This window comes from Enhydra lutris, unplaced genomic scaffold, assembly GCF_002288905.1.
Source record: "Enhydra lutris kenyoni isolate GAN:26980312 unplaced genomic scaffold, ASM228890v2 scaffoldscaffold9, whole genome shotgun sequence".
NCBI classification, from domain to species: domain Eukaryota; kingdom Metazoa; phylum Chordata; class Mammalia; order Carnivora; family Mustelidae; genus Enhydra; species Enhydra lutris.
The window spans coordinates 22,645,373-22,670,033 of NW_019154093.1; the positions used below are offsets into that span (position 1 = coordinate 22,645,373).

At 50.6% G+C, this 24,661-nt stretch overlaps 1 protein-coding gene across 4 annotated transcripts in view; it reads right to left on the reverse strand.

Moving 5' to 3' along the window:
- Positions 1–2,185: 2,185 nt before the first annotated feature.
- The window catches only part of LOC111143036 (LDL receptor related protein 8), a 74,415-nt gene continuing 51,939 nt past the window's right edge, over positions 2,186–24,661 (reverse strand). For 2 of the 4 annotated variants that reach the window (XM_022496463.1, XM_022496461.1), the window contains 13 exons: positions 24,052–24,171; positions 23,846–23,971; positions 20,801–20,975; positions 18,528–18,755; positions 15,709–15,827; positions 15,326–15,465; positions 13,765–13,906; positions 12,636–12,788; positions 11,537–11,761; positions 9,847–9,915; positions 6,147–6,319; positions 4,984–5,160; positions 2,186–2,684 (listed from right to left, as the gene is read on the reverse strand). In XM_022496463.1, the coding sequence (XP_022352171.1) occupies positions 2,646–2,684; positions 4,984–5,160; positions 6,147–6,319; positions 9,847–9,915; positions 11,537–11,761; positions 12,636–12,788; positions 13,765–13,906; positions 15,326–15,465; positions 15,709–15,827; positions 18,528–18,755; positions 20,801–20,975; positions 23,846–23,971; positions 24,052–24,171 (1,886 nt within the window). In that variant the 3' untranslated portion in view covers positions 2,186–2,645. The remainder of the gene's footprint in view (positions 2,685–4,983; positions 5,161–6,146; positions 6,320–9,846; positions 9,916–11,536; positions 11,762–12,635; positions 12,789–13,764; positions 13,907–15,325; positions 15,466–15,708; positions 15,828–18,527; positions 18,756–20,800; positions 20,976–23,845; positions 23,972–24,051; positions 24,172–24,661) is intronic. The other 2 variants (XM_022496462.1, XM_022496464.1) reach the window with 2 other exon arrangements.

The following is a 24,661-nucleotide window of genomic DNA, read 5'->3' on the forward strand; positions in this document are numbered from 1 at the left end:
GGCCTTATGTCTAGATTTCCTTCCAGCTCTATAGTCCAATGACTCTATGATCTGTCATTGGCTGTAGATACATGATAGCACAGGGGCAAAAGGCAACAGAAATGCAGTAACACCTCAAAATGAGGTTCAGGAGCCTCCAAGACTAGAGAGGGAGGATGGACCTGACCTCCTCAGATTTCATCCTACTGACTACCATCGGACACGTGAGGACTCTGCAATTCGTCTTCTGTAGCCGCTCCCAGAGCCGCCTCTTCCAAACTGCACTTGTAGTATATTCAGGAAACGTGGACGTCTCTGAGAAAGCTGTGTTTCATCATCATTTTGAGATCTCAGGCTGAACCATTCTGACTCCATTTTTGTTTGTGTTTGTTTTGCTTTGTTTGTTTTTTCTGGGAAGGCCAAGATCTGATTCAAAGTTTAGAAACTACACATTAGTCACTGTTCTCATTTCCCCAGGAAATTCTATTTCTTTGGAGGCAGGTCATAGAAAAAGTTGCCTGTTTTCTGTAAATCTCAATGACTTTTTTTTTTTTTTTGGTCATTTTTCTTCAGTCAAAAATAATTTTACTTTCCATTCTTGAAAGAATAGTAGTAAGTGAATAAGCTCCATAGGAGTTGGCCACCTGTTCTTAAAATTCTATTTGGTATTGGTCTCTAGGTCAGTTGACTCTCAATGAGTGTTTCAGGACCACAACACATGCATATCGTGAGGAAATTGCTTGTTTACGCAGAGCATAGGGCCGAGGCTCCAGAACACAGTTGTTTTTCTCAGAAGTGAGGAGCTCACGAGTGACGTGGAGAAAGGTTCTAGGAGCAGGGTTATAGAACTCCTGAATGCCTGCCTGGGAATGCGAAGGGTATCAAGCTGGTGAGATATCCAAGCTTCACTGAGTTGGGGGCTGCTGCGGGGAGGGGTGTCAGAATTTGTTCAGTTTGTTCACATGTCTTGTCCCTGGCTGTCTGGTGGGAGGGAAGTGGCAGAACAGCAGAGTTAAGAAAAGATCAGATCTTGGATGAGAGAGCTGGCGGGGCCAGAGTTCCTTCTGGGACCATGTTTTCAATGGTAGATCCCACAAAGAGAAAAAAGCACTTCTCCCACCTCTCCCAACACCCAGGAAAAACAACAAAAAGTGTCCATAATGAAAAAAAAAAATCTATACATATACCCAGAATTTTTTCTTTTATTTACAAAGTAGTAAACCAAATCCCTGTGTGAACATATATATTCAATAGGCTATAACGTTGTGTATGCCATTTCCCTCTCGTAGGACTTCAAGTTTGGCCACTTTTTCTGACTTCAGCCTAAAGCTACTTTCCTCTATATGAGCACATGATGGTAGCAAGCCTGTGTTGTTTCCCCCACTTACAGGAAATGGCAGAGAATAAGGGAAAGGGAGAAACAGAGATGTAACAGAACCCACTCCACTGTCCTTATCCTCACCCACTGTATGTGTCAGAGGTTCAGTGCCTGAGCCAGTCTCTACGGAAACTTGGGCTGTTCTAGAAATGCCTCCACTTAGCTCTCTACGAGTAAGGATGGCACTCTGTACCTGCTTCAGAGGAAACATAATGAATTCAACCCAAGCATCCTGAAGGAAAAGGAAGTTACTTGAAATGTCGAACTTTAAAATAAGCAGTAGCCAAGGTTCGGGCATGTTCTCGCCTGAGCTCACGAGAACTGGCACTGTGTGACGTCTGTGCACTGGCCTCAGCCACAGAAGAGAAAGCCCAAGTGGGAGTCATGGCAGCCATGGGTGAACTGAAAGGCTTTGCCTGACTGACTGGGATCCCAGGAGTTGCCAGAGGTGGGGAAGACCTGCCTCTTCCACCACGTGTGTACCAAACCACTGCATCCATTTTTTTGAGCCAAATTTCCAGAGGCTTCTCTGAAAACTACAGAGGCCCCTCCGTGGACTGTTTTCCCATGTATTTCTCTGTATGGATTCGAACAGCCCCAGGCGTGCCTCTTTCTACAGATCTGTCTCTCTCACACACATACACATAGGAACATCAATGCATGCGGAGTCTGCATGGTGGGCCAGTCATACCAAAAATAAATACTCTCATGTCTCTAAATTATCTATAGAACTAATCTTATTTCTGAAATATGTTAATAAATAATCTAAGTGGGGGAGGGAGTTGAAGTGTTTTCTTCTTTTTTTCACTTATGTTGATGGAAGCCACAAAGCATCATCATTTTATATACTTGAAAAAAAAAATCAACCCCCAAACTCCAAAACCTAAAAAAGCCCCCCCCAAACCAAACACCCTCTGTAAATATAGTTTTAAAATGATGAGTAAGCTACTGTACCATCAGCCCCATTTGGTTATGTACATCGTGTCAGTCACTCGGCAGTAGCCATTCCATGAAGTCCCCATGGGCAGTGCAACCGGTTAAAAAGTGTATAAAACATTATACATATAAAAACTCTCACATCCTTTGGATGTTTGCAGTTCATCATAACTTTGTGGTTACCTTTCCGCAACATAAATTAAAAAGAAATCACACACGCGCGCACACACACACACACTCACTCACTCACACAGACCCATATACAGAAACCCCTTCATGCAGGCATACACCATCCAGAAAGTGTAGTGGATGGGACTAAATTCCATGAGGCACGAAGGGAGTGGTCCCATCCTCAGGGCAGTCCATCATCTTCAAGGCTTAATGCCACTCGCTGGGGAGACAGAGCAAAGACATCACCATTAGGCCCACAGGAACTGTTTACTGAGTCCCCACAAGGCAGCAGACATTCTGTTACTTGACAGGCATTAGCCCACATAATCTTCACACTACCCCAGGAGACAGGTTTGTTGTCTTTACTTTACAGATGAGGAAATGGAGACTCAAGGAGCTTTAACAACATTTGTCCTGGATCACATAGCAAGTGGGTGAACTAACATTTGAACCCAGACCTGGGTGAATCTAGAGCTATTGCTTTTTCCATCATTCTTTTTTGCCTCATGGTAAAGGAGTGCTGCAGAGGTCTCAACTTTCTCAGTCCTTCCTTATAGGATTTTAGGTTTGTTCAACATCAGTAGGTTAGCTCTGGCCAATGTTTAATCCCAGGCCATTAGCTACTTGTCTCTAGCTTTTGAGTCACCAGTAGGCAGGCGATCTGCTGCACCCCTTGTAACTGATCATACAGAATCGGAAGGCGGTACAGGTCAATTAAATTCAATCCCTCTTTTTCTCAACCCTACTTTCTAGTCATTAGATGCTAGAATTCCCCTGTCACAAATGGCTGACTGTTAGTGGGCTGAGCCCATGAAGCCCTGAGCTGGTTTATTCCACTGGAAGAGCAGACAGTGGACTTAACCTCTTTCCTCTACTGACAAGAAATCTGTTTCTCTAACTATTCCAATGTTCCCTGATTCTCTTAGACTCTGAGAGTTCTATACAGACCACCCTTGAAATCTGCAGAGTGTCTCAGTTCCCTTCCTTTCCTTCTGAGTGTTTTCTCCTCCAGGCTACCTCTCTAGCTTTCCACAACTGGGTCTGTCGTAATCCTGTTTTCCCACTCTTCCATTTCCTGAGTACACTCATTTGGGAAGACCCATGTTTCAATATCTTTCTCCTAGCTAAGTGAATCGGGTAACCACTTTACCTCTCTGAGCCTTGGTTTTACAATCTGTCACATGGGAGTAAGAATAGGACCTACCACAGAGAGTTGCTGAGAAACCAAATGAGATCATCTCTGTAGAGTGCTTAACACACGTGGGGTCCACAGTATTTTAGATCAGTCTGACCAGCCTAATACAGTAGAACCAGACTAGCACTTTCCATCCATGGACAGCCTACAGACATTAAAAAGTAACCCCACTGCCTTTCAAATCATCTTTGGGTTATTTGTGGTTTGGGTGAAGACCATGGCCTTGCTCTACTAGCAAAGACACTTGAGACCCTCTTCTTTTGTCCAGGTGCCCTCCCACTCTCTCCAAGACCAATCTCTACACCAAAGGCAGTGACGGTGGAGTGATCTGAGAAAAGGACAAGGGGGGACAACAGGCTGTCAAGGATACTGATTCTCAGAGCTCCCAGGCTATTCACCCCATGATATAAGCAGAAAGAGCACGGACTTTTTGTGTGCATATAGACTGGAGTTTTTGTCCTGGTTCTGCTACTTCTTTGTTGTGACCCTAGGCAAATTATTCAAATTCTCTAGTCTCAGTTTCCTCATCTGCAAAATGGGGCTAATCATCTCAACTCTATCAAGTTACTGTAAAAACTATACAAGGAAATGTACATAAAACACTGAGTCGTGTCTGACACACAGGAGGTTCTCACTAAATGTCGATTTCCTCCCTCTCCTGCTCTATTTCCCTGCAGCTGACAGGAGCTTACTCCTCGGGCCTAGATGCCTCAGGAATAGCTCCTCCAGAGGGGTTATTGGCCCCTTGGGACACAACGCCGCCTGACTCGTGTAGAGTGCTTTGTGACTCACAAAAGCTCTCTTGCCTATGCTGTCCTGCCTGAATGCTATGAATTCAGGAGGCGGATAGAATGGGGGATATCATTCTTATTTTACAAATAGAAGTGAGCAGAAAGAAGTGACTAAGACCACAAGGCTATGAAGCAGTGAAACTGGGAGCCACCTCTGTAAGCTGAGCTCAACCCTTCTTCCACTGGGCACCCCCCCAGGCTGTAAAACTTGGTCAAGCCCCTTGTGCGATTGGCCGAGGTTAAGTCTCAAGGCCCTCTGCCAGCCCTCCTCACCTGCTCCACTTCATGTCCCCTGCTTCCCCTTCGTGAATAGTGTGCTTCAGCGGCAAGGCAGTCTGCTCTGCCCCATACTCGATCATTTCTTCCACGCGCCATTTCCTTGGTCTACACCAAGCTCATCTTTCCTCTTTGCCCCAATACCCAGCTTACAATCGGCAGCCTTCCGGGACCAGAATGCCGTCGGATTGGCTGTACCTGCCTAGGCTCATGCCCTCACTCACCAGCCCCTCAGACTCAAAGTGGCACTGCCCTACCTTGCACTTGACGACAGGCAGCTCGGAAAGAGTGTTCTTCGGGAGTTGGTGCAGCTGTGACCTTGGTTCCCCCGGCAAGACAAAAAGCTCCTTGAGGGCAGGGGCTGGGTCTTCCAGTTCTCTGGTCTCCCCAAGACAGGGCTCTGCCCACAGTGGGTGATCAAAGCTGCTGATTGCCTGACAGGGGGATGGACTGGATGACCTATGAGGTCACACTCAGCCCCCTGACTCTGCTATAGAACCATGACATCTGCTCCCCCAACAGGCCAGGCCCTATTATGCCCCTCAGCCTTGGCACATGCTTCTTTCTGGAATGCCATTTCCCTCCTTCTCTTGCTGAAAAACTGCTATGAACCTTTCAAGGATACAGTTCATCTATCACAGCCTCTGTGAGACATTCCCTGCCTGTTTCCCAAATAGAATTCACAGCTCCATGGCTGGTCCCACAGCGTCTGTTCAACTAATATCACCGGGAGCCAGCTATGCAGACCTAGGCCCCAGGGAAACCAATGAATCGAACAAGCCCGCCCTCAAGGAGTTCACAGTCTAGTGGGGAGACCAATGAGCAAAAAGACAAGTTGACTACAGTGTGACAGGTGCTGGGACGGAGAGAGGCTGTGGAAGAACAGAGAAACTGGGGAAAGCTTCCTGGAAGAGACCCCTGAGCTCCACCAAGGCACTCCGCGCACAACTGTACAACAGTAAGTGACTCTCACCCCCCCCACCAGCTCCTCGGAAGTGGGAACCTTCCTTCTCTATTTGTGAACACAGCGTATCTGGGACTGCGCTTGGCTCACGTGCGATGAATGCATTTGAACTGCATGGCCACAGTTACCCTTCCAGGCCAAAGGTTCTGAAAACTTACTCAGCAGAAACAAAGACATTGGCTTCTTTACTGTAGGAATAGCCTCTAGCTGCAGCGGGGGTCCTGATCCATTTCCACCCCAACCACCTGCCCCAGAGTGTCTGTGTCCCCAGGGCCTAGGATAGTGCCTGGCACACTTGATAAATGTTGGAAGGAGGGAAGGAGGGAAGGAGGAAGGAAAAGAGGAAGGAAGAAAGGGAGGAAGGAAGGGAGGGAGGGAGGGAGGAGGAAGGAAGGAAAGGTGGAAGGAAGGAAAGGAGAAAGGAAAGAAGGAATTCTCCAAACAAGGGATACTTACTGCAGGATAGACATGGCCAATCTGAGCAGTTCTCCCTATGTGGAGCTCATCTTCGTCCTCCTCTTCCGTTGTTTTCCTGTATACTGGGTTGTCAAAATTCATGCTTTTGGTGTTCTTCCGCTTCCAGTTTCTCCAGATCAGGTAGCCACTCATGCACAGCAGGGCTATTACCGCTGGAGAAAGGGACACAGCATGCTGAACTTCCAGGAAGCTCTAGTCCATTGCTCAGATGTCAGTGCATTTCACGCCCCCTCTCCAACTTTCCTGCCCCTTGTTCCTCAGGTGGTTCTGTGTGTCCTTTTTCTGCCGCTTGGAAGCCCTTCTCCTATCTCTTCCTTTATTAACTACCCCTCTTTCAAGGCCCAGCTCAAATGTGAAGTCTCCTCCACTTCCTGGGACCAGTCAGTTGCTCCCTCCTGTGTGTTCCCAGCCTGCGGTCCTGTCCTTTATATGTGTGTAGCCCCAACTGAGCTCTTTGTGGGCACAGACTTTGTCTTCACCTCTCTGTCCAGCTCAGTAACATGTACGGAGTGAATGAGTGAATTTCCTCACCACACCTTTGTCCTAACACTGCTGCCACTTTGCAATTCTCTGAGAAAACCGTTCTTACCCCAAATGGAGGGTGGATGGTGGCGTGGGGGGTGTTTCTTTCCAAAGCAGGGGCTCTGCAAGGAGAGGCACATCTCTGGAAGGGGACACAGCAGGGAGACCCTGGCTCTGAGGGGCAACCGATGAACGTATTAATGAATAAAGAAGGAAGTTCTCTAACACAGTTGGGTAAAAATGGGGCCAGTGGCTTCATGAGATAGTAGGTGGTCACTGTGAGCTTTCAAGTGAAGGCTAATGACAGCTATCCAGGCTGCCTGAGAGGGAGTGTTTTACTTTGGTAAGACTGTGATCATCAATACTCATTAAAGATGGGGACAAGGCCAGGACAACTGTCACCACCATTTATGGTTCCAGAGACCCAGCTCTGCTGTGAGACCAGATCAGGAATGGAAGAAGACACACAGGGAAACGGGAGAAACCAAAATGTTAGTATCAGCAGTTCTGTATGTTCAGAAAAATCTGAAAAAAGCAGATGAAAAACTATTTGAAATAACTTCAGTTCATCAAGAACTAATGTAAAAAAATCAATAGCTTTCTTATCAATGAGCAATAACCAATTAGAAAATGGAACATTCATACCAGCCCAATGGAAATCTACAAAATACGTCGAATAACGTAACAAGAAATGCTCAAGTCCTATTTGATCTATACAATTTTACAGAAGGATATAAAAGAAGACTCAAAAAAACTGGGAGATGTGTCATGTTCCTGGACGGGAAGCTTCAGTATTGTAAAAATGTGACTTTTCCCCACATCAACTTATGTATCCAAAACATAAGATTCCATCATGATTTTTAAAGAATTAAGATGATTTTAAAGTTTATCTAGAAGAGAAGTTGAAAAAAAAAACTAAGAAAATATAGCAAGAACAATAATGCCCTACTAGGTATTAAAATCTAGTGTGAAGTTGTTCTTGCCATATAAAGGAACGGACAGGTAACCGGTGAAGGACAGTGAACAGCCCAGAAGAAGATCAAAGTATGGACAGGCATGTAGTTCATAATAAAGGTTTATAAAAAAGATGACAATTCAGGTCAGAGGGATGGATTATTCAATAATGGTCTTGGGAAAATGAAAGAGGCCTGTAGAAAAAAAAAATTAAATCTCTGCCTCACAGCATACTCTAAATAAATTCCAAATGGATTTCTGTCTAACTATAAAATAATGTCTAGTAGAAAAATATATATGAAGATATTTTAACAATTTACATTGAGAGAGAGCTTCCTAAGGAAAACACGAAACCCAGAAATCCTAACACGAAAGAGGAAAAGATCGGATACTTAAAATTTTCAAATTTGTGTGTAGCAAAAAACCACAAACATTTAAAAATCAAGTGGGAGTAAGAAAAAGAATATCTGTAATGTATATTACAAAGGTTTAATATTCCTTATGTATAAATATTTCTACAAATAAGAATAAGATCAAGATCCAAGAGAAAATCAAGACAAGACTGGGAGTGAGCAATGCATTAAGGAGGCAATGTAACTGGCCATTAAGCATATGAAATGATACTCTACCTCATAGGGAAATGCAAGGGAAAGAATACTCATCTTTCACCCCTCAGAAGAACAGAAATTTAAAAAATATTAATTACATTGGAGTGGGTTCTATCAAGGAAACAGACTACACACGCCCTTCCTTCTATCGAGTAGAGGATGGCAGGAAAGGGCTTGGTTTCTCTTTCACTAAACAATGTTCAGAGTATGTTCCATTCACTCTACTCAAACTCAGCCCGCCATACTCTCCTCATCATCTTTATGGTTAACGCCTTACAAGGCCAATTCAGATGGCCTCTTATCCGGAAGGACCATTCCCTCTCCTCTGCAGGGCCCCATGTAGCTGTATGTATGTAGTATGTGGTAACACCTCTCTTGCATCACTTTTTAGGACCAAGTCTGAGTAAAGACTGAAAGCTCTTAAAAAATCTTTTATCTTTCTCTTCCCGGGACCCTTGGCACCCAGCACAGTCCCTTGCATGGTGTAGGAGTTTTGAAAACATTCACTCATTAGCTCACCACCACACTGGGGATTTCCAGGATAAATGGACAAAGTCCTGGTCCCTGAGGTGACCGTGGGCAAGCAAGGGGGATCAGCCTATGAATGGGCAGTCACAGTTCGAAGACCCCATCAAGAGATGAGACTAGAACAAGACAGCATATTCAGGATACCGTGTGAACCGCGGGGTGGGAGAGACTAAATCAGCCTCTGTGGTTCTCCGAGAGGTTGAACTCAGTGTTATATTTTGGCCATATTGGACTTCTGGTTCCAAGCCCACCCCTACCTTGCCCTCCCATGCTTGTTCCCCTTCCTGGCTTTGCTTCATGCTGTTTCAACTGCTTGGACTGCTCTGGATTCTTCTTCATTGGGCTGACTCGGTGTGAGTCATTTCCTATCATTTCCACTCGGAAACCTTCCCTGCTCACTTCCCTTCTCTTCCGATTCCAAGTTAAGTACTTCCTTGGCACTTCCACGGACCGCCTGTGGCTTAGACTTCCCATGTTGTGGTCAAATTATCTGCTATGTGGGTCTCTCCGAAAAGACTAAACTTTCTGAGGACAGGAATCATGTCTTCTTCATTTTTAATCACCTTCTCTCCACTTATCACAGAGTCTGGTACATCGCAGCTGCTTGATAAATGTTTGTTGAAAACCAAACCGAAATGAAGCAAGATAGCATGATTTCCTAAAAGAATGGCAAGCAGCGCTCCTCATTAACTCAACAAAAATTTTATATCCTACCATGTGGCAACCACTGCTAGGAGCTGGAGAGAGTGGCGAGCAAGAGAGGCCCCAGCCCTGTGCCCATGGAGCCAAAAGTCTGCCTTCAGGCAGGGGGAGGGTGAACGCTGGGGTACAGTGAGGCATTAGGACAGCTGCCGGGGGCCAGGTCCTGAAGGGTCTTACGTGCCAAGCTAAGATACCAAATGACCACACTGGGAAGTGGGCTGGAAATCTCCTGGGGCAGAAAAGGTCTCTGAGCCACAGTCTCCTCAATGGGACAGGTCAGTGTGCTCAGGGCTAAGGCTAGTGCTTTTCCCCAGAGCCTGAGCGTGGTTGCTCTCGTCTCCCTGGAGATTTGGGGCCACACTCACCCATGGGCACGAGGATCCCAATGACCGCAGCAGTGACGGTTGAGTCCATCTTGCCGCCTTCATTCCCATCTGCAAAACACAAACGTGCCTAACGATGCTCCATCGCCGTGAGCCCAAGTCCTTGCTTGCCTCAAGCTGTAAGAACTACCAGCTGCTTCTTGCTCTCATTCCATAGTGAGGCTCCTGGCTAATGCCTAACAATTCAGTCTTTCCAGATCCTATGAAAACTCCCCCGACGTGAGCACAACTGAGGTTATATTCACTTCACATGTGGGGAAACATAGTCTTCTGGGGTTCTGGGGGCTCACAGAGAAGCTGCAGCGCTGGGACCCAAACCCAGGATGTGTGCCCCACATCCCTTAGCCACCCCACAGGACCACAGTGCTAGGAAGCTGGGTGGTGGTGGTGGAGTGCTTGGCGGAGTGAACACTTAGGTCTCTACATCGCTGACTGAGGCAACTGCCTTTTCCAGCCTGTACCTATTGCTTTGTCTCTGTTGCTTGGGCGGTCTCTCTGTCCGTCTGCATTATCAGCTTATTTTCAATAAGTAATTAAAATGGGAGGCACTATAAGTAGTGGAACCAACAGCACAGGCTCCTGGGGTCAGACATCCTGGGTTCAAATCCCAGCTCTCCTACTCGCTACCTGTGTGGGCGAGTTACCTACCTCCTAGGGGCACTGTGAAGGTTAAGTGAGGTAATTCAGGCGGAGCGCTCACTATGCCCTTGCAGGCTTCAGAGTGGGGCACTGCTGGGGAAGCCTGCGGCCCGCAGCGCTGCGCCCTCACTGCGCATGAGCACACCCTGAGCAGCAGGAGGCGGGTGCGGAGACCTGGATCAGAGGCTCTGCCCCGCTGGAGAGGGCCTGGAACTCACTGAGCTAACCCTCCAAAAGTCAGGGTGAGCGCTCAGCTCTGCGAAGCCAGCTTCTGCCGGCAAGGTGGGCCTGATAAGAAAGGTGCTACCTGGCTGCTTGGTTTCTGGGCCACATATGGAAAAATGTTTTAAAGATGGTTTATCTTCTTAAGTGAACTCGCCCTGGCAGGTGACTTAATTTAAAAAAAGGTATTTGCTGGCTCATGAGACAGAACATTTCTAGCCATGACAAGTATTGCTTTGGATGATTTCATAAGTGCTGAACTTAATTATTTTCATGCCAGGGTTTGGAAAGAGGCACAAGCAGACCATAGTGACGGGTGTTACTAGCTGGGGAACTGGCTAAGGGAGTTAAGAAAAGAGACCAGAGCTTCTGAGGTTTCCAGATCAGAGGGACGCTCCCTCATCGCTGCATCAGTAGTGAACCCAGGCACATTCCCAGCAGCAGCAGAGGCTGTGCACGCGAGCCCTACTGTTTACATCACCTCCTTTGTCTCTCTAGGCAAGCTCGTGAAGCAGGTGGGGGGAAGGGCAGTTATCAGTCCCACTTTGTAGGTGAAGAAACTGAGGCTCAGAGATAGGAAGTGGCTTCCCACAAGACCCTCTACAAGTCAGGGGCACCTCAGACTCCTAAATCATAGGTGGGCACTTCTACCGGTTCCCTCAGAGAGGTCCAAGATTCTGCTCCGGTGTGATCTCTTCTTCCACATATCTTCCCCCCAAACATCCTCAGCCCTCCCAGCACCTCCCCACCCACCCAGGCTTCCTGAAGGCCTCTCCCATGTCACCAAAGAATGCAGAGCTCATTTCCTTACAGTGTTGGGAGTGGTTGCTGGTCGCAGGGCTTGGGGAAGATGGCTTGATGTTGGGAGCCCTGGGGACGCCAACTGAGCTTGGGACCACAGCTGCCAGGCTTGGTGTCTCTGTGCTGTGGTTCTGGTACGTGAGGCTGTGGACAGTGGTCCCAGGGGCTCTCGTGTTTTCCGCTGGTGTCCTCGCTGTGGTAGGAGCTAACGTCGTAGTTGAGGTAGATTGAGGTGCTGGAGGAGAAATGCCAAGGAGGTCACTTGCACAGAGAATTCTCTTGCTTTAGGCCTAACTCACTGCCTCTACAAATTATACTTATGAAGTCATCCTCAAGGCTCAGCTCAAATGCCACTTCCAGGAAGCCTTCCCTAAACCTCCTGAATGGGCTCTGACCTTTCCTCTAGCTGAATCCCAAGTACTTTGTGTTTAAACTGCACATTGATTTGATTAAGACAAGTCATTAAAGCAAGGCTATAGAATTAGGTGTGGGCAAGACCACTGTAAAAGACTGGGGGGGGGAAATACTATAAATCTAGAAGGATTTTACATGCATATTGATACACTACTAAATTCAAATTCTCACTCCACTTTAAAGAACTGGACCTGAAAATCATAATTCATAAATCTGATGTAGCAGATCTGTGCTTACACCAAAGGCCTTGGCCCTGTATAACACTGGACAGTGAATAGAGGCTTACACGGCCTAAGTATTAACTATTAGTCCTAATCATATCACAGAAAGGCTTCTGTGTCATGTGTCCAGTTCTAGGTAAGGAATGGGCAAGCTCACAGTCACCTGCATAGAAATAGGAACCGAAGCCATAGGGAAAAGGGTTCTTAATTTCAGGTCTTCAAGGGCCTCCAGAAAGCCCCTGAAACTGAGTTCAAAATGTTGTCTGTAAATGTGCATTTTTTCTTGGAAGTGAGAAGAGAAAGCCTTGGAAGGACCCCGTGGGACACCAGCATTCAAGGACGGTAAAGAAGGCAACACGCAGCCAGAAAAGACACAAAAACCGGGAGCATATGGCATCCCGGAAGCCAAGGGAGGAGTTTAGCAGGAGGGGATCTCGCTTTGCTGGGGGCCTGCCCCCTGGTAGGTCTGCTTACCTCGGTAGCACCTCTTCATGTCTGGGCCCAGCCACATTGTGTCAGGACAGGCACACGTGTACTTGGGAGAGGGGCTGGAGATCTGAGGAGCAGGAAGGCACAGGTACTCACAGCCGCCATTGGGCTGGGCACTCAGCTCGCAGGCATCTGCAGCTAATGGCACAGAGAGAGAGGGGGAGAGGGAGAGAGTTGGAGCAAAGACAAGACATGCCAAGTCCTCCCTTCTCCCAAGGATGAGGCCCTTCCCAGTCGGCTTGCTCCAAAAGCTTTCTCTCCTACTCTTTTTGGGCACATCCCAGCCTTGGACCTGGTGTTCCTCCCCCCACCCCCCACCTCCCTTCAACCCTGACGACAATGCTGAGAGGTGGGTGCATGGCCCAGAATGACAGATACCAGATGTCTGGGCTCAAAGAGCACAAACTGGTCCAAGTTACAGTTCTAGTAATTTTACAGTTGGAATTTAAACTGAGGTCTGTTGGATTCCAAAGTCCATGTTTCTCCCTCTATGCCATGTGCCATGTCTCTTTCTTATTTAAACTTTCAGGTCTAGAATCAGGCACCATGCTCATCCCCTCTCTCCCCTGTGCCTTCCCCCTGTCCCCCTGGTGGCCACAGCTGAGTTACAGGTAGCCTGAGCACTATATCCTAGCAAGAGAGCCCGGGGAGCCCGACGAGCAGGATTCCTGGCTTCTGGTCCCAACGAGCTGGATTGCTTCATGGCCCGGGGATATATTAGCTTACACTGATGCAAAATGGGTACACATCATAAATGAGAGGTGACGTGCTCCCTCCTGGCAGAAGTAGCTCTTGGAATCAGACGGACCTGAGTTTCGGTTTTAGTTCCATCATTTTACCTTTCTGAGCCTCAGCTTTCTAAATGAGAAAAGTAACACCCACTCCTTGTAGGCACAAATGGAACTTTAGATTATAGTTTTTATACCCAGCCTTATTTCACCAAGAGCTGAAGGAAATGAGGTAAAATGTGTGACGGCAAAGCACACTCCCAACGAGAGTGGCTGCCGCCACGTGTCCTGGGAACGTTGGGAAATGGCGTTACGGGAACATCACACAGCCCGACTAGTGCAGGGAGAGGGCGCGGGCAGGGGCCGCAGGGCCAGGCAAGGCTCACCTCTTGGCTGCTTCAGCTCATGGAAGATGACAATGTCATGTGGGTTATTGAGGTTCTCAGTGAGGACAGAGATTTCCAGGCCATTGAGCCGATTTGCACTGAAAATGGCCTCATTCTCCAGGTCTGTCCAGAACACCTTGTCCTGTGGGGGTACAGAATGCACAGGATGGGAGGCCTAGAGCTTAAACCCGTGACCTTAGTCTCAGGGCTTGGCCCAAACCATTATCACAAAAACTGCCCTGACCTCTCCCCTGAGCTCTCCTGCCCACAGATTCACAGGGAGCCCAGGGGATGGGTTCTCAGCCACTAATCTGTGGCACATACTCTGGTTCCCCTCTGTCATGGAGGATTATTTGTTGATTCTGTGCTTTGGCCTGAAGACTGTTCATTAATGCTGAGCTAGGCCTGCTTCCTGGAGCCGAGGAGAAACCCAAGGTCCGGTCTCAATGGCTGTTAACCCTACTGGGGCCTGGGACCAAGATTGGATTGAGGACTATTCCCTGGTAGGTCCTTCTACAGCTTCTGCGTACACACAGACCTGTATGCATCCAACATTCTGTCCACATAAGCCTACAGGTTCACCTGCGGGCGACTCCACAACGACAGGTGCAACCATGCAGCTCCACGCACAGATCTGGACACGTACGTACCCACAAAAGCACACTTGGACCAGAACAGACACTTGGCCAAGTCTTGGTGTAAGTACTTACATATTCACAAGCACCAGCGCATACCAGAAATGCACACTTGTAAATGGCTGGATTTCTGGAGACACACGCATACACTTTACACGTGCATGCCACACACACGCACCTACATGTCTGCACACACCTGTCTTTCCAAGCGGGGGCTGGACTTGGAGGTGGGGCTCTGCCCAGAATTTCAGAGCAGTGCTGAGTGATGTCACTCCAAGCAAATATGGCCCAATAGCCACCATAGACCACGGTCCCCTTGCTTTCCCTCCCCTTGGGGGCAAAGTTAATTTAGGGGAAAAGATCGACGTGGTGAGACCTGGGTTGGTTCTGGGTTACTCGTTCCCCAAGAAGAAAGGTTGTTAGGGCCGAACAGAGGCACAGGAGGGGTGGGACGCTCCACCCTCTGGGGAGCTTCGTGAGGACTGAGATAACATCTGATTCACTTCAATGACCCCAGGGTCCAGCAAAGGTCAGCCAAAGTGTGCTGAGCCGAATAGCATCTCTCAGGCTATTTCCAACAGCAGAGTCTAAGGAAATGTATATTCCTTCTTCCCTCCCTCCCTTTATTGTGTACCTTCTGTATAGGGGTACAGTGCCAGGCGCTGAGGGCACAAAGAGGGAACACACGTGTTCTAGCAACTTCCCTGTGACAAGTGCTCTGAGAGGGGTCTTGGGAAGGAAGCACAGGACAGTAGGTTGCGAGGCCTCTGTGTGCGGGCAGTTCACACACTGTGTACACACAAGTCAGCTGGCTTCTCTCTTCCTTTGTTTCTGTTTGGACAAGTCTCAGAGAGCCATCCTATTTGAAAAGCCTTTTCTAGGCTTTAGCGTCCTGCTAGGGACATATGTCCCCTCCCGGGGCTTACCTCAAACACAGCTATCCCGAAAGGGTGGCTGAGGAAGTCGGGGGAGGAAATCAGCATCTTCCTGTTGCCTCCATTGAGGTCAATGCTGGAGAGCTGGTGAAGCTTGGAGTCTACCCAGTACAAGCGCTGGTTCAGCAAATCTGGGGACAGGGCATCAGGTCTTGAGTTTGGGATCCCAACCAGGATCTCGGCTCCTCTGTGCCCACTTCCCCTACCCACATTTCCAGGCCAGGCCTCCCACGGAGGCAAGCCTGGGGCAACCATCCAGAAATACAGGCACAGGTACTCTATGGGGGATATAAATACAAGATCCGTGGGGCTCCAGATGGTAGTCAGCACTGGGTAGTTGGACAGGGCCCCAATCCAGGGAAGGCAGGCCTCACCCAGGGTGATTCCATTGGGCCATTCAATGTTGTCTGATACCAGTGTTTGCCGGTCCACACCGTTGAGCCCAGACTTCTCGATCTTGGCCTGGTACCCCCAGTCAGACCAATACATGAACCTAAAAGAGAAAAAAACTCAATTGGAATTTCAGTCAGGGGATGGGGTTGGGGCGGTGTGGGTCAGAGGGCTCAATGAGCCACTGAATATTGAAGATTATGTTTGGTGGGGGCTGGGAAGGCCTCTGAAATCCATTGGAACCATCGAATCTTAAGAATTAGCAGTTGCGTTAGCTTCCCCTCAACTGAGAGCCCTGGGAAGCCTGCGTTCCCCGAGAGTCCCCCCAGCTTCAGCCGACCAGCCTCTGAGGCCTTCTCTGCCACTCTGGCAGCTCTAACTGGAGCCACGGAGGCCAGAGCAGGAAAGGCCCTCATCAACCCTCTCTTACTTTCCTGGTCTGCAGAGGGGAAAGTGGACAGCTTCCCCGGGTCACACATCTAGATCTCAGCCCGGGGTTTCCCTCGCTTCTCTCCTGAACATTAATGAGTACCTACTGTGTGCCGGGCAAGGAACTGAGAGGTTTCGCCTCACGTACTTATAAACGCAGCCATCACTGCCCCCCTAACCTCATCCCTCTAGAGCAGGCAAAGGAACTCTCAAAAGCAGAAATAAATCGTCTCTGGTTTTTAAACTTTACAGTGGCTTCTCCTATTGCCCTTAAAACAAAATCCCAAATCCTTCCCACGGCTGACAGAGCTCTGCCTGCTCAGGCCTCTCTCCCGCCACCACCCCACACATGCCCCACGGGGCTCCAGGCACCAAACTTTGTTAGTTCAGAGCCTCAGGCCTCTACCCATCCCCCAGCTCCTTCTCAGTGTGGATGTCTTTGCTGTACAGAATCATTCTCTGTAATAGGTCCACCCTGTTATTACCTCGGAAAGCACTGGTTCTTGCCTTCCTGGCACTTAGACAATCGGTTATTTCTGTGGGCATTTGGGTGGTGAGGTGTATTTTCCTATCTATTTCCCCCATTAGTCTGTAAGCTCCCCTGAGGGCAGGCTTGTCCGTCTTGCCCCTTGTTGTGTACCTGCAGGTCCCTCATGTGGGACCTGGAACACGCTCTTAAGTTTAATATTTGTTGGACAAAGTAATGTGTCCATCCCAGCCCCACCAGAACCCCTGGAGACTATAATTATTAGTCCCGTTTTATAAATGAGCACACTGTGGCTCACAGTGGTTGACTTCCCTCACATCACGCTGTTAATAAGCAGCGGAGCCCACATTGCACTTTATATAAAATGCAAGTCAAACTCTAAAGCCTGGAGGTTTCCTTCTCCCCAAAACCGCCTCTGCTGGAATCTGGTGTCAGGCCAAGGCTGCCTTGGCCTGGGGGCCCCCTTCAGCTGGGGGGCTGAGTGATTCTGTTAGTGGCTTCAGAGTCACTCTCTACCCATCCCCATTCTGCTCTGTACACCAAAAAACTGACCTGTGTGCGAACCACATCAGTGGGCTTGGCTCTCTAGTCTTCTGGCTTCCCGCTGCATTCAGAGACATGTCTGAGCAGGAGGACGGAGACTGAGCTCAGGGTATTTGTTCCAGACTCTTCTCTACAAAGTTGCCCCCGGCTGGCTACTGCTCTGAAGGTGGCCCTCTTTCCTTCCCAGCCCGAGTACCCGACCCTGCTCTTGCCCCTCGGGCCTAGTGCTGCTAAGGGCACAGTGTTAGGAACAGTGCATCAGACCTCACCCACTCCTCTGTAAAGAGACCCCCCCATTAAGCCCTCCCCAAGTCATCTTGATTCGGGTGTGCGGCGGGTTTCCTGCCGGGACTCGGACCGATCCACACTGGACTGGAGCTGGGCTGGGTGTCACTACACACAGGGAACAGGGCTGAAGTGGGGGTTAAGTGAGATGACTCATCGTTGGTCGGGTGCCTGGTTGTTCCTATGCATGCAGTGGTCAGTCCCTGCCCAAGGCCTCACACGTTCTGTCAGGGGCCACTGTGGCCCCCAGCCACCTTCACTGAAAGAAGAGGGTTTTCTTTCCTTGTTTAAAATTAAAGAAACAGTAACAGGAAGAAGCTAGCGGTCCTGGGAAACTTAATATGGCTACAGCTGCTGAAAAACCATGCCTTCCTGGGACATCCCTACTGGGGAAGGGAGGGAAGAGTCTTGCTCTGTTCAGAATCACTACCCCCAAAATGGAAGTGTGGCCACAGCAGGGCAGCCTGGGTGGTGAGGGGCCCAGAGGCTGTGCCCAGGGGTTCACCAGACCTAGTCAGTGGTCTCAGTCCTCGTAATCTTGCTGGCTGTCCTACAGGGCAGGGAGTAGATGTGTTTGGTGTAACTCCAGAGGCCCACAGAGAAAGTCAAAGTTGGGCAGATTTGGGAATATGAGAAAAAAAAAAATTCTAAATACTCTCTAATGGGCAGAGCTGCCTTGAAATGAAACGGCCCCTGTGGGAAATAATGAGCTCCCTGTCTTTGGGAGTGTGGGAGCCGCCACCAGCAGCGTGCAGCAGCCTGAGGAAAGACTTCCTGCCCCAGAAGCTTCCATGAGGGCCATCTCTAGAGCCCAACTGTGCTCTGCGATGCACTGATTCTAGGATATGAGTGAGTGGCAGAGTCAGAACCCTGATGACCACTGCCCACAGAACCCTTGGTCAGGGGTTAATAGTCTGAGCGGCCCACACAGACTTTCTTCCCTTGGGCTGTTTGACTGGCCCACGGCCTTCCCAAGTCCTCAAAATAGCTCTTATGACAGACACAGGAGGACCGAGTGCCTCCTCAGGGAAAATGGGAAGTTTGGGTGGGGATACTCACCCTCTCAGGGGGTCGACCGCAATGGCCCGGGGTTCACTGAGGTCCTGGCTGAAGAGAGTGCAGCGACGGGCACCATCAATTGTGGCCACGGAGATGGTCTTGTTGCCTGAGTCAGTCCAGTAGATGTGCTTGTGGACCCAGTCCACTGCCAGGCCCTCTGGAGAGTGCAGCTGCTCGTCAATGAGGACCTCCTGCTCTGCCGGGTCACTGGCCTTGTCCAGGTAGGCGCTAGGAGCAACCAGAGCTGGCCATGGGGCAGGGGTTCCACCCAGGGGTCCATCTGGTGCTGCCTGGGCACCCCTCCCCTCTCTCTCTCCCCTCTAGGCCATGGCATTGGATTTTAGAGGAACTTGGCTAGTTTCTATTCTTCCCATTTCCTAGGCCACCAGGGGCAAGTATACGGGCTTGAGTCAGCCATAGCCCCTGGCCTAGAGGAGCTCAGTTTAGTGGGGGACAGGAATTTCTAGCCAGGTAATCACAGTACAACGTGGTTATGGAAAGCATCAGGGACTCTAGCAGCCAAGAAGCGAAGACTCCATTATCTGGGAGAGCTGGAGAAGGCTCTGTAGTTGAGTCCTGAAAGACTAGCTCACCAGGAACACAAGGAACAGAAAGCACAAGGAATGGCATGTGCGGACGCCCAGAGGTGTGTGTTCTGGAACAGCGAGGCATTCGATGGGGGTATAGCTGAGCATGCGGGACACAGACTGGAAGTGAGTGTAGGCAGGGCCCTGCAGTCCAGGCCAAGCAGTCAGGATTTTATTCAGGAGGCAGTAACTGAGCAGGTGAGAGGTCATGGTCAGATAGGCATGTTGGGTCACTGTGGCGCTGATGCATGGAAGGGGAGGGGAGGAAGGCGGGGAGACCAGCTAGGGGCCATTACCGCAGCTGGGTGAGAGGCGAAGAGAATCTGCAGAAAGGCTGTGTCAGTGAGAATGGAGAGAAGGGGCTGAGAACATAGCGGACACGCAGGAGGCAATGCTACCAGGACTTTGTCTCCCAAATGCTATTTTTTCCCCAGTGCTCTCTCCTCCTCCATGTCCTCCTTCTGGCTGATTAGATCCACAGTGCCCACTGCCACCCATAACTCTGATTCTCCCATCCTGACTACTCTCTGAAGCTCCAGACTGTAAAGCTGACTGGCACCCCTTAGATGTCCCATGGACCTTGAACTCAACACATAAACTGCCCCCCCATTCCTTTCCCCTCAGCCAGCCAGAATGGCCAACACCCCATCCCACCCACTGCTCCCATATCAGAAAATGGCAGGCTTCTGAGCCAGAAATCCGAACCTCCGAAAATGCACCTCCTTCGGCCCCATACCCAGTCTGTCATCAAATCCTGCCTCTTCCAGGCATACCTGTGGGGCAGACATGGCCCTAGCTGCTTCTGTGTGTGAGTCTAAACTGAGTATGTGTCTGTGCATTGAGGTGTGGTACATATCTAGCTGTCTGTGAACAGCACTTGGTATATCTTCATCCATCCATCCATCCATCCATCTATCCATCCATCCATCCACCCCATTGTTCTTTTAACAGTCTACCCTGGGACTGGTCATTGGCAGTCCTGCCACACAGATCTCAGGACAAAGAAAGGATATGACGTCCAAAAAGGGGCCCGGACACGCAGGGAGGCAGGCTTGTGGGATTTGAGAAAGACCTACCAGAGGACCTCCTGGTGTGTGTGAGGGGCCTTCTGGAGAGCGGCAGTTCACTGACTACGGCATCGGACAAAGGAAAGGGCTGGCCTGGGGGTAGTGCCATCCAGGAAGAGTTCCCTGACACCCCAGATTGGGTAAGGGGCCCCCTCTGTACTTTCCTCTTGGGAGCAGCATAACAGACATCACCATGTTATGAGTGCTGTCCTCCAGGCAGGACCAGGTCTCAGTCATGTTGGACTGAGTTATCTGCAAGATCTGACCCACAGACATGTAAGCTGCCTTACAGTCCTCACTGAGGCTGAAGCGTCACCTCCTGGCCTGGTGGACGGGTTCTCAGGTCTGGCGCTGCCCCCCAGGCCACCAGAGGTCAGATAAAACCCAGGGGCGTGGGCTCAGAGGGTCTCTCCCCACAGAGCTCTCCGCCTGGCCAGCCCCAGGGAAGGATATGGTCTGGGAGTTCCATATCTGCTGTGACCCTGCGTTTCTGCCCAAGTCCCTGTCAGTCCCCAGGGGATTCTGGAGGCGGAGGGGTACAGAGGTCCCCCTTCCTCTCCGCCTGTCAGGCCCCCCGCCCCTGCCCCTGCCTGGCTGTGGAACACCTGCCTCCACTCACCTGTAGATCTTGCGGTAGGAGAGGTCACACCAGAAGATACGATTGGTGGCCACTTCGACATCCAGCGCCACGACATTCTTGAGCATGGGGATAAGGCGGGAGTAGTCCCGCTTCACCAGGTCTATCCTCCGCACTTCATGCCGGTTCGTGAAGATCAGCGATGGGCTTCTGCCAGCTGCGGTGCAGGAAGATGAGAGAAATGGTCAGTGCAAGAGGTGGGGTGGGGGGGGCGGTGTATGGGGAGGCTTAAGGAGCAAAGTGCCCTGTGTAACGGAAGATCTGTATTCTTTGTATTAGACACAAACTCGCCCCAAATTTTTTACGACTCCCCATTTCCTCCTTAGGCTTACACCAAAGGCCTTCTGGGATGTGACCCTAAGCCCCATCTAGCCTCATCACTCATCGCCAACACACCTTGACTCCAGCCACCAGACCACCTATGATGACCAGGCAGAGCCTGGCTGCCTCGGGCCTTTGCTCAAGTGGTCCCCTCTGCCTAGAACGCATGGCTCCCCAGCTCCCCTGCTTAGGGCCCATTGCAATAGCTCACGACTGGGCAATGTGAGCATTAAGTGTTTTAGGAAGGGGACTGAAGTTGGAGTGTGAGGATGAACATCAGAACTAGGGTGAGGTTTAAAAGAGCAGATGCAGCGTCAGACTCCTCTCCCTGAATACTCAGTCTTTAGTTTACGCAGAACGTGTTTGGGGACATGATCAGAGATGACGTTTCAGGGACATGACCAGAGATGACGTTTCAGGGGCTGGCAGGGATCAGGAGGGTTCCTGTGAGCTGGGTGTCATTTGCACTTGACTCTGAAACAGCAGCAGGGGTGGGGTATGTGTAACATACAGCACGGGTCATACACGTGCAATGGGGACAACACACGGCAACCCATGCACACGAAAAGCCATTTTTAAACTTAGGAGGCTATTTTAGGAAGTTCACTAGTGACTGAGACATTCCTGACTACTCAGCATGAAGGTCACTACCCCAGAGGCCTGTGAGGGGCCAGCACTGAATTCCGGTTTCCCTCCTGTGGCCTGGTTCTACTCGCACGTCCAGATCCTGTACCTGGAGCTACCTGCGCCTTCTCCCCGTTTTCCAGCGGACACTTCTGCAGGCCACCTGGTCCTGTCACTGTGCATCTGTGTCAGGTTAACGAGTTTCCTGGGGACCAGGGAGGACCAGCACAGAGTCCTGTGTGGCCTGGGCCAGTGACCTGCGTGTGGTGATGGGTCAGGGGCAGGGGAAGAGAGGATGTGGTACCCAAAGAGGGTCTGGAGAAGAACTCTGGGTGCAGGAAGGAGAAAGAAGGAGAGCCGAGGTCAAAGCCCTTCCCCTGACTGTGCCCTTTTCTTCGTCCCAAAACGAGAGCAGCAACATGATCCTCCAAAGGCAGGAGCTGGGTTACAGGGTATCTCGAGGCGCTAGGAACCCAGTGTGCGGGTGGCTGGGATTTGGTGTGACTGCGCTTCAGATGTTCCTCTGCGGGGCCTTGTGATGACACGGCAGTCACGTGTTGTCTCTGCTGCACGTTCACAGTCCGTGCATGGAGGACACGCGTCCCTTGGGGGGGGTGGGGGCAGCGAGAACAGGCAGCATGTGGTGCATGACGCGCTAACGTACGTGTGGCATCAGGCACAGTAGAGGCGGTCGGCTCTAGATTTGCAGGCTTTGTGTCCCTGTGGCCGCACACCACACATCGTGTGTGTGCGTCTGAGCTCCGCTTGTGCGTCCAAGGGCCTCCTCACGACCCCCGCTCGGATGTCAACACAGCTTTCTTGAAAACTCAACATGCCCAAATCAAGCTACTGTTCCCCCGACCCTGCTTCTTGTACCATCTTTCCCAGCTCCATAGATAGCAATCCTGTTTCCCCAGGTGTTTGACCAAAAACCTTGCCGTCATCTTCGACTCTTTTTTAACTCTCACATCCTGCATTCAATGGGTATGTGAATCCTGTTGCTTCAAAATAAGTCTTAACCTGCAAAGCATGTCCAGTCTGCCTGCTTCGTATCATTCACACTGCAGCACGCTGGTCCCAGCCACCATCACCTCTTCTGCGTGACGCCAAAAACCTCTTAAATGGTTTCCCTGCTTCTTCCCTTGTCCCCTACAGTCTCCTCCCGGCACATCAGCCAGAGGAAGCCTTTGGAAATGGAAGGCACAGCACATCGCTCCTCTACTCAAAGCCCTCCAAGGCTTCCCCCTGACGTGGGGTGATAGCCCTTATGATGGTCTAGAAGACTCTGTGATCTGCCCAGAGTCTCCTCGATGACTTCATCTCCTGTGCTCCTTGCTCCAGCTATGCCGGCTTCCATGTTGTCATCGGAACACACCCTGCACGCTCCTGCTTTAGGGCCTTTGCACTTTCTGTTCCTTTGGCCTGAAATGTGGTTCCTGCTGATAGCTCCATGTCTCCTTCCTTCAACACCTCCAGGTCTTGACTCAAATGTTACCTTCTCACAGAGGTCATTCCCTGACCACTCTGTCTGAAACTGTACTTCTCTCTGCCCTTCTGGACTTCCCTCTCCCCTTCCCCGGGTTGTATTCCTCCTTAACCATGACCACCATCTGCCATGCTATTTCACTTATTTATCAGATTTCTTTTTTTTTTTTTAATCAGATTTCTTGTCTGTCCCATGCACCAGGATGTAAGTCCCAAAGAGCACGCAGGGATCTGTGTCTGCTTTGCTTACTGCCAATTCCCCAGTGCCTAGAACGATGTGTGGGTCCGTGCATGTCATGCCCTCTCCGGGGAATGCCTGTGCTGTATGCGGTCTGCACGGTCCAGCATGTGTCCATACATGGCGCGACTGTGTGTGCCGTGTCTGTGATATACTGGGTGGCTCTGGGCAGGCGTTTGCGTGCAAGGTACACTTATAATCCAAGCAACGCATGTGCCCCCTGCTCCGTGTGTGTGTGTGTGTGTGTGTGTGTGTTTATGTACCTGCGTATCCATCTGCTCCTCACAGAGGTGGCGGCAGCCGGCTCTATGCGACCCCATGGAGCTGTCCCCGTGCCCCCCACCTTGGGGTGCCCATACCGACAGCCTTGCAGTTCTTGGTCAGCGTGTCCATCTCGTAGCCGGGGTGGCACTCGCACTTGAAGTAGCCCTTGTAATTGACACAGATCTGGCTGCAGGCATCAGGGTCCTCACACTCGTCGATGTCTGCCGGGATGAGCACAGGTCAGAACCTGCAGGGTGCTCTGCCTCTGTCTGGGGGAGGGGCGGGCTGGGGAGGGTCTCACCGCCACAGGTCTTCTGGTCCAGGAGTTGGTAGCCTGCTGGGCACGTGCACTCAAAGCCGATCTTGAGGTCCGTGCAGATGTGGGAGCAGCCACCATTGTTGTGCAGACACTCGTTCAGCCCTGGGGAGGGACACAGTCTCCTGGGGGTTCAGGAGTCCTGGCTGGGGGGGTGGGGGCAGGACAGGGGTAGGGCCTAGAGCTGAAGCAGAGACTCCGGGCGGCAGGACCCCTGCGGGGCCAGGATGCTCTCCAGCCACACTGAGCCGCAGCCTTGTTAACCAGGTGACTGCGCAGAGGAGGCTCAGAGAGGGGCAGGTCCTTGCTCCAGGCTGGACCCAAAGACAGGGACAGAGTGGAACTCAGGTCCTTTGCCTCCCAGGCCAGGGCTCTGTGTACCCAGAGGCCAGAGGCAGTTAGGCCGCCTGAGGTCTCTCCTTTCACAAACACAGGTCTCACAACTCCTCCTTCCTCGTGACCTCATTGTGCAGGGACCACCCCTCACCCTCAGGATACCTCGAGAACCCCTTCTGAAATGCTTGCTTAAACATCTCCAGCCTCAAGGAGCCCCTTCCCTCCCAGGGCAGCCTTCCTCACTGGACTGGCCTTCCTG